Below are 10,177 nucleotides of genomic sequence, written 5' to 3'. Positions count from 1 at the left end.
GATTGTATATGTTGACCTTATTGTAAACATCAAACTTTAATCATTACTCACATGTATATAGTTTCTAGACAGTGTATGTCGAACATGTATTGGGTAATTGTGAACATCACATTAATATATTGCATTTTGATCAATATATTTGATTTTGTTACACTTTTCTTTACATTATATGGTTTAAATGGCTATTGTTTAGAGCGTTGTGCAGTTTGATTGTTGGGACGAGTTACATGCTTGCTTGACAAATGAGCCCAGATATTGTACATCTGAAAGAAGGTATCACGCAAGTCCTCTTGAATACAATGCATAGTATTAATGGTCTGTGTTATTTCTTTTGATACTATGCAACACTAGTTTTCGGTTGTTGTAAAACACTTACATTTTTTATTTTTAATAACAAAGTTTACACTTCAAAGGTCGTACATTTGTAAGACGGTATTTTCAACTAAACGAGTCTACACAGATTTTCATTGTTTGTGAAGGTATGTATTTTCGGAGAAAAAGCAAAACATTGATGTCCTTTTTCACCAGCATTTATACCGTCGTACTGTTGTGAACTGCTTCGAGTAGCTAACCCATGTATTTTGCATTTGTCTAAAAAGCAATTATAATGCTTGATGGCTAATAAATGTTGTTGTTGTTGTTGTTTTTCATAGATGAACATGGATGCAAACGATGAATTATTATTTTTATTTCGATTGATAACCGTAGTAACGAGTGATTTTTTTAATATAATGTTTAAATTCTGTTTCGAAAGCATTACTTTTTATAATTATCTTTTTTCAAAACTGCGAACAACTGCCCTTTAACAAAGGCGTAATTTCGTTAGAATTTGATCCCAATAGTCTATTTTCTCACATTGAGCAGCAATTGTCCTGAGCCGATTTGAATGAGAACATTTGATCCCTTCATTGCTATTGTATTTTCATTACATTGAGACATGTGTAACATTTACAATTATTGGCAGTACGTTTGACTACACTTGAATGCTTTTGGCTTTCAATAAAAATATTCCAAATACTTATATTGAAATATGCTTAATTATCAAACATTATACAATTAAAACTAGAATAAGTTATGTTTCTATTTAATAGATTTGTTATCATATTAACTAACTTTAATAAGATAAGAACAAACTATACAATATAAATAACAATTCGAACAATTATTTTAAAACATGAGCATTTTCTATAACAGTTTAACAATTGCACATGAATTGAAAAGCATCAAAATATGTGGATGTTTTGTTAAATATGTTAAATATTAACTATTCTTCGATGAGAAAGTAACCATTAAGATAACAATATATATTTTGGGAAGACACATTTAAAGAAACATATATTTATTTATCATCTTATTTGCTTAAGTGTGGAAACGAATATATTCATAACGAATATGTCGATTTGTTAACCTTAATTAATACAATATTGTTCAGTTCAAGGTATTCAAATTTATTGTCAACGACTCGGAGCCAGTGCTGCGGCGTCATACGTGAAAATCTTTTGCTATCACCATCAAAAAGAAAAGAGAACAACAATGTAAATGACTGTTCCCTTCGTTTCAAACCAAAAATTAATAAGTGGTGTGTAACTATGCATAAACAAGTAACTTTCACTCTTGTCCTTTGAAGTCCTCGCCAATCACAGCCCAATATGTTAACCTCAATGCGAAGAATGGCAACAGGCTAGAGTAATAAAATGGATACATCACTTGTATTCAATACATTTATAAAAAGCATTGTGTGCGTAAAGTGAACATATTGCCATTGATATGTGTACTGGGTCACTGTCTGGACTCGGTGACATACACATGTTGTTTGTCATTCCTAAAATCGTTTGGAAACAGAGACTTTGACCTGACATTGATTCATTAACGAGACGATGTTTCTGGTTTCTAAACACACTTATAACATGAACTGTAGCATCAATCTTTAAAAAGAATATAATCAATTATTATTTAAACAAAAAAAAATAATGATAATAATGATAAAATATATGCAATATTTTAGAAGCAAAGTTTATGTTTAAACAATGTAAATACATATATAATGTTTTTATAATTAGTGTATTACGAAATTATGAAGCATTTACAATTATTTTCAAGTCTGTAGTAAAGTATCGTGAGAAATCTTTTACACCAACCGTAGTTTTTTACCCTCATATACCAATGTCGGTTTGTCATGCAATCGAACAGAAATCACATCAAATCATCAAATAGAAAGCATGCATCCAGACAATAACAACTTGTTTGTTACAAATGCGTCTGGGGCGAAATCACGTTATTCAACCTTCAAATCTAGGTGAGATTACATTTTGTTTATTCCATATTCCAAGACGCAAATAACATGTCAAGACTGTGCACAACATTACAGAAGAAATTTACTTTTATCACTTTTTAACAGCACATCAAACATAAAATGGCAAATAAAAATGGGAATATTTACTCTAAATTATGTTCTTCATGGTCGTACGATTGAACGATATATACATATATATATTGAATGAATCAACAATTTAATTTGATTTTGATACTATGTTGTTAGTAGTTTGCGTGAGTAAATTCAGTATTATGAGAACGATTGTAAGACGGTAGCAAAAATGTATTTAAACATTGTTTGCAGGACAGAGTTCAGCCAACTCCATGATAACTTGAATATTGGCTCGTTTTTTTCATTTTCAAAATTAGTTGACCGATGCATGGTTGTGTGAATAATTATACGAATGCCATTTATCATGATAAATATTTAAATCAAAACATATGTTTTAATTCCTACGATAACGTAGTAGAACATTTTTAGTATTTTGTAACATAAATGGTTTCTTAGATTTTCAATATTTTGTTTGTATCAAAATATTAGCATGCTTACATTTGATTTAAAAATTAACATTTATCAAAGCGAATTATAAAACAAACATGTGGATAAAACTTTCACGCATTTTGATGATGTTATTCAGAATGGCCCATGTTTTAGTTTTAAATTGATCGTCTCTATATCTATAATTGTGTTTTTTTTTACTCTCAAGTAATTTAAGAGATTTGCTCTACAAATTGGCGACGTTTTTTTTCATTAATTAATTCACCTAACAACCGGACTTCGTGATCGAGATCGTCAAAATTTTGGCGGAGCTTGAAGAGAATGACTAAGTATATACTTTTTTTTTGTAACCACGGACAAATCAAAAGACTGACACGTACACTGTGTGGTTGTGAATACTGTTATATTTTACCTGTCAAGGAAAATGATTATAGAGCGGGATTATAATTCTATACAATTATTATTGTTCGTGGGACATTATAGAGCGCGATTATAATACTGTACAATTATTATTGTTCGTGGGACATTATAGAGCCGGATTATAATACTCTACAGTTATTATTATTCGTGGGACATTATAGAGCGGGATTTTTATACTGTACAATTGTAATTGTTCGTGGGACATAATAGAGCGGGATTATAATACTGTACAATGGTAATTGTTCGTTGGACATAATAAAGCTGGCTCATAATACTGTACAAGCATTATTGTTCATGTGACATTATAGAGTGGGATCATAGTACTGTACAATCATTATCGTTCGTGAGACATTATAGAGCGTGATTATAATACTGTACAATCATTATTGTTCTTTGGACATTTTAGAGCGGGATAATCATGCTGTAAAGTCATTTTTGTTTGTAAGACATTATAGAGCCGGATGATAATACTGTACAATCACTATTGTTCGTGGGGCATTATAGAGCTGATTTATAAAACAGTCTAATCATTATTGTTCGTGGCACATTATTGAGCGGGGTTATAATGTAGTACAATCATTATTGTTCGTGGGACATTATAGAGTGGGATTATAATACTGTTCAATAAGTATTGTTCTTGGGAATTATAGAGCGGGATCATAATACTGTACAATCATTATTGTTCGTGGGACACTATTGAGCTGGTTTACAAAACTGTTCAATCATTATTGTTTGTGGTACATTATAGAGCTGGATTTAAATATTGTACACTCATTATTGTTCGTAGGACATTAAAGAGCGGGATTATAATTTTGTACAATCATTATTGTTCGTTGGACATTACAGAGTTGGATTATAATACTGTACAATCATTATTATTCGTAGAATATTACAGAGTGGGATTATAATACTGTACAAGCATTATTGTTCGTGGGACATTATAGAGCGGGATCATAATACTGTACAATCATTACTGTTCGTGGGACATTTAAGAGCGCGATTTTAATACTGCACAATTATTATTCTTCGTGGGACAGTATAGAGCCGGATTATAATACTGTACAATCATTATTGTTCGTGGAACATACTAGAGCTGGTTGATAATACTGTACAATTATTATTGTTCGTGGGACATTATAAAGCGGGATCATAATACTGTACAATCATTATTGTTCGCGGGACATTATAGAGCTGATTGATAATACTGTACAAGTATTATAGTTCGTGGGACATTATAGAGCCGGATTATAATACTGTACGATCATTGTTGTTCTCTGGGACATTTTAGAGCGGGATTAAATACTGTGCGATTATTATTATTCGTGGGACATTATAGAGGTGGATAATAATACTGTACAATCATTATTGTTCGTGGGATATTATTGAGCGGGATTATAATACTGTACAATTATTATTGTTCGTGGGACATTAAAGAGCGCGATTATAATACTGTACAATTATAATTGTTCGTTGGACATAATAGAGCCGGATTATAATACTGTACAATCATTATTGTTCGTGGGGCATAATAGAGCTGGTTTATAATAATGTACAATTATAAATGTTCGTGGGACGTAATAGAGCGGGATTATACTACTGAACAATCATTATTGTCCGTGGGACATTATAGAGCGTGATTTTAATACATTGCAATCATTATTGTCCGTGGGATATTTGATTCCGTCGATTTTGTGGGTTGACCGATCAACAAAATGAACAAATATTCCTCGGAAAAAAAAAGAAATCCACGAATTAATGTGCCCATAAAATATCATTTTTTTAAAAGCATGCCGACGAATATATAGACGTTTACACTAACGCGTGAGTTGTTTGTATAATGCAGGTTTTTTAACAATCCTTTTAATTGATAATTTGTTTGTGTTGCGTAATTAAAGGTTTCTTAGCTTAATTTTGCGCTTTACGCCATGAATATTGGGATGAAATGAAACCGGTGGTATTGGATTCAAATTCTCTTTACTTAAGATAGAATTTAGTTGAATAGCAATATGGCTTTAGATTGAAAAAGATAGTGATTGTATTTCGCCACCATAAAAATATAAATACCAGTATGATATAATTGTTTTATACACTTTTAATGTTCTGTATATTTTAATGGTCTACTCAACAGCAACTTTGTTAAATACAAACCCTGGTTGGTCGCTTCTAGCAATCTATTGTGGTCAAAGAGTTGAACACTATTACACATATACTTCGTTTTCAGGAAAATCCCAAAAGCTTTGCATGAACGTTACAATGCTGAAATCCCAGATTCAGTTGTTTTCGTGTATAATGATGTGTAGTTTAATTATCCTGTTTGTCATTTAAAAGGCGATTGGTCACCTGTCTTAAAGAAAAAACTCGGAGATGTTTTTTTCTTCTCTTTTTAATGTTTTCTAGCGTCGTTAAACTATACATTTAAAAATAGTGGGGCAACGTTTTGTGTTTGTGTTACTGTTAAGCAAACATCGTATTTTGAAAAACGTAAGGCCAATATAAGATGGTACACTGATATATAATCAGTTCGGTGTTACAATTTAAAATAGGAATATGTTTAAATTAACTTCATGCATATAAAACATGCCAATGACGTACTTCATACAGCTACTAGAATTGATAAGAGAAATTAGGATATGCACATTTATGCTGTAAATATGGCTGTTTTCAATAATAAGTCATGTAAGAAGCATTATTGTGACATTCAGTATCTGATCAGAGCGGTTTAATTCATTCGGTGAGCGCGTATTTAGCTTACAAATCTAGAAATATACAAAACTACGTGACAGTGCTTTCACGATTTGTCAAAAATAGAGTAAATACACGTGCGACTCGCACAATGTCATGTGTCACAGAGACGTTGATCAGCAGTATAAAATGATTGCCTTATGTATCAAAGAACAGTCTTAATAAAGGTTCGTCGGATTCAAGAACAAACGCCACCATGAAAACCCAATCCTGCTTGATTGCTGTCGCCATGATTGGTAAATTTCTTTAAAATGCTTGTGTAATATAACATTGATTTTTGGTTAGTTAGTACTTTTACAATGGGTGGTGCGGTGGTCTAGTGGTAACACACTGGTCTACCATTCCAGAGGTCCCTGGTTCAATTCCTGGCCGGGGCACTGGACATTTCAGAAATGCTTCAAGTGTTTCCCTACCAACTAGAGATGTACTGGTATGAAACCCAGGTAATTCTCGCGTGTATCGGTGCTATACACTGAGCACGTAAAATAACCAAGGGATCTATTCGCAAAGAGCTAGGGTATCGCACCCGAATTCCTTGTATCTCAATACTGCCTCTTCTGCTTGCTGTCTCTTCAGCAAAAACCAAAGGACCCAATTGGAAATAAGTGCTTGCACTTTCATGGGTTATCCTTGACGGCAAGGTCAAAATAAATACATACATACATACATACATACATATATACATACATACATACACACACACACACACACACACACACACACACACACACACACACACACACACACACACACACACACACACACACACACACCACACACACACACACACACACACACACACACACACACACACACACACACACACACACACACACACACACACACACACACACACACACACACACACACACACACACACATACACACATACACACATACACACATACATACATACATACATACATACATACATACATACATACATACATACATACATACAATAGATTTTCGCCGTTTATAAAGCATGCTGAGTGGTCTTCACAGTTGCCGCAAGTTACGTTTGTTTACAAAAGCTGGGTGGTTTTAATCGGATTTTATCAATTTTAAAAACTTTTTTATGACAGGAAAGAAAGTGTAAAACTCCACGCAGAGACATTTATGGTTCTAAGCATAGTTCATAACAAATTCCTGCTGCCGATAATGATGGGCGATTGAACTATTATTATTATAAGATATCAATACAAAACAAACATTTAGTTACGTCTACTATTTATGTTTTCATAGCTCATATCACATCCCTGCTGCCGATGATGATGGGCGATTGAGCTATTATTATTGTAAGATATCAATACAAAATTAACGTTTAATAACGTATAATATTTATGATTTCAGTTACGATGGTAATGGCGGAGGATTGCCCAACCAACACCGTAAATGCAGAATGCACCCATATGACTTGTGCAGACGGTTTCCACAAGGAATGCATAAACAGTATGTGTACGTGCTCAAGTGAGTGTTTTACATGTAGTTAAATACCGATACTATTCTTATTGAATATAATACATTTAAGCCAATTTTTAAGGCTTTTGTATTTATTCAATCTCTTTACACTAAAAATACATAAATACAGTTTAAGAATACATTTAAAAATATTTATTGGCCATTTTATATTTGACTTAAATTTAAATTTAATGGTGGCGCTATTATTTATACGAGCACTAAAGTATCCATTATTTTGGAATATTTAAAATTGAACTTACATTTCCAAACATTCGAATGTATAAACTAACAAGCAACACCATGGACAAACATGTATATGAATTATATAATTTATGATTATTTTAATTCCGCAATACCGAAATTCTATAGCAAGTTATTATGTTCATACAGCATATATAATAAGAACACTTTATATGTGGTCATTAAGACAACTGCACAATGTTTGCTGTCTTTGCTTCATGTGTTAAAATATTAATTGAAAATTCACTTAAAGTATGATTAGATGATCATGGTAATAATAGTAAAATAAGAATTGAAGAAATAAAACTTTTAGGAATACATGTAGGTGATTAAAAAATGCATCTGCTTACAATCGTCATATTTTAAAAGCTAAAATCATCATACGCCCCTTAATTAAACAATGGTGCAAACAATGTCTTCTATTGTAGTAGCATAGTTGTGCAGGATTTAAAAGTTTTATTGAAAAGTCTTTCATTTGACGAGAGGAAGCTTAATGTATCCATATCACTTTTAAACTCGATAAAAATCGAATGTGTGACACCATAAGCAGTATCAAACAGTAAATGGCAAATTCTGTGTATTCGGGACCGTTAAGTTTAACACGAATTACATGTTTTACACCATTTGTACAAAATGGACATATTATTGTATGAACATTATCTACCTTTTTCTTATTTGATTTGAACGACACGTATTCTCAACTTTCAAAGTGCTGATGTCTGACTGCATTTAATTCTTGGCATAGCGTTCAGTTTAATATTTAACAGATTTATGCCTAGCTGTCTCTCACATCTTTCTAAATTGGATCAATTTATTTCCAAAATAAGGGATGTATGTATTTCTATATTTAGAATATTTCTTACAGAAATTCCTATAAGCAAACAGCGCAGACCCTGATGTTGGCGTCTCGTCTGGGTCTACGCTGTTTAACAAGGCCTTTTTTCTAGACGCTATGCATAAATGGGTTAAATTTCACTTTCTACTCTTATTTATCTGAACAACATTTAGTATAACCACAGTTCACAAACAAGCGTCAATACATGCGTTCAAATTAGCGTTATTTTAGAGTGTCCATATCTAAAGAAACTGCAATCTGTATATAAATCGTATTTTATATTAATTAATAGAATATTTACTCTTCAGTGCTAAGATTTACAGTTGCCATTGGGAGCATAAAGTCATGTTTTTTACTAACTCTGGATTAATCCATAACTGATCTTTTGCACAATTGTTCCGGTAACAACGTGACCCCAAGTTGCATCCATGCCAATTAAATAGCAAGCACATGGTAGCTATTTTGAACATCAAATGTGTATATATTACATGTGATAATTATGTTCTTTTTAACAAAAAGCCGACATCAAACAAGCCGTAATAAAAATATATTTATCGTATACGGCGTAGTGTTATGCGATGATTTCACCTCTATCGTGTATTCAGGTTGCTATCCAACATTTCAGCCAACTCAGGATACGTGCTACAAACCGACTGCCGTGACACCGCGGATCGAACCTGCAACAAGAGGTGGCACTGCGTAGACAACTGGTGTCGCTGCTTCTGAACAACCGCAGGATGCTCGTTCATAAAATAATGTGATCTGCTGTAATTGATGATGACTTAAATAGAGTTCCGGCGGTATAAAGTTAAAAGATTTGTTTGTTCTTGGTAATTTGTTTTCGGACAATGTTTAGGAACAAATGAAACACTTACATTTTATGTATAACTGTCAACTTTTAAATACATGACGATGAACGATGTTAAAGCCACTGTGGTTTCATCGAATAAGTACGCCGTAGATCATACCGTGTCAAATTGAAAATCTCATTGGTCTACTTAAAGTAACAAAATTTATATGAATGTAGCAAAATAAGAGACTGCTTCTGTAAATAAAAGTACGTTCGACCTATTGACCTATTTTTTTAAAGATATAACCCGGCTTCAAGTTCGGCCTATATATTGTTCAGATAATCATTATAAGAAAGTTGCATCAACATTAAGTCATACAATATAACTCTAGATTGGTGAAATAAATATAAGAAAACATCTGGTAACGTAGGTTTTTGAAGCACGTGACCCAGATTTACACACCGCTTCATAGCTCTATATGGTTTCATACAGGTAGCATCTACAATGAAAACAATGTTAAACTAAGATTTAACTTTATGACCAAGTTATTTGACGCACATAACTTATGGAAGGGAAAGACCGCCAATAATATTTATCACAAGAAATGTTGCACGTGTGGGGTATTCAGCTGATATGTTCCATGTTGCAATTATAGATTATAAATACATTTCAAATATATTCATTCAAATAAACAAGGTTTGATATTTTATGTTTCAATTTTCAACACTGTTTATTTTCAGGATGGAGACATCCCAAAAGTTTATATTGTGCATTGTCCAATTAAACCTGTTCAATGAATAAAAAAACTAAATGTTCAAAATTTAAAATATACATTAATTTGTATTTTGAAATCGCATACACAGCGCACAAAACTGT

At 32.4% G+C, this 10,177-nt stretch overlaps 1 protein-coding gene across 3 annotated transcripts; it reads left to right on the top strand.

Moving 5' to 3' along the window:
* Nucleotides 1-6,051: 6,051 nt before the first annotated feature.
* LOC127842653 (serine protease inhibitor Cvsi-2-like) lies at nt 6,052-9,328 on the top strand. Of its 3 annotated transcripts, none has more exons than XM_052372284.1 (3): nt 6,052-6,210; nt 7,328-7,426; nt 9,136-9,328. In XM_052372284.1, the coding sequence occupies exons 1-3, from the start codon at nt 6,171-6,173 to the stop codon at nt 9,234-9,236; spliced, it is 240 nt and encodes a 79-aa protein (XP_052228244.1). In that variant the 5' UTR covers nt 6,052-6,170; the 3' UTR covers nt 9,237-9,328. The 3 variants fall into 3 exon arrangements, with proteins under 3 accessions (XP_052228244.1, XP_052228243.1, XP_052228242.1); XM_052372283.1 differs by having other exon boundaries at nt 7,328-7,432; XM_052372282.1 differs by having other exon boundaries at nt 7,328-7,444.
* The last annotated feature ends 849 nt before the right edge of the window (nt 9,329-10,177 follow it).

This window comes from Dreissena polymorpha, chromosome 8, assembly GCF_020536995.1.
Source record: "Dreissena polymorpha isolate Duluth1 chromosome 8, UMN_Dpol_1.0, whole genome shotgun sequence".
NCBI lineage: Eukaryota > Metazoa > Mollusca > Bivalvia > Myida > Dreissenidae > Dreissena > Dreissena polymorpha.
This window is presented reverse-complemented; position numbering and strand designations above follow the sequence as displayed.

Excerpts from the sequence above, each read along its gene's own strand:
- LOC127842653 (XM_052372282.1), top strand. The coding sequence starts at position 6,171 with ATGAAAACCCAATCCTGCTTGATTGCTGTCGCCATGATTG. Across the intron at positions 6,211-7,327 it reads GATTGCTGTCGCCATGATTG|TTACGATGGTAATGGCGGAG; the intron begins GTAAATTTCTTT and ends TTATGATTTCAG. Across the intron at positions 7,445-9,135 it reads CAGTATGTGTACGTGCTCAA|CCAACTCAGGATACGTGCTA; the intron begins GTGAGTGTTTTA and ends CCAACATTTCAG.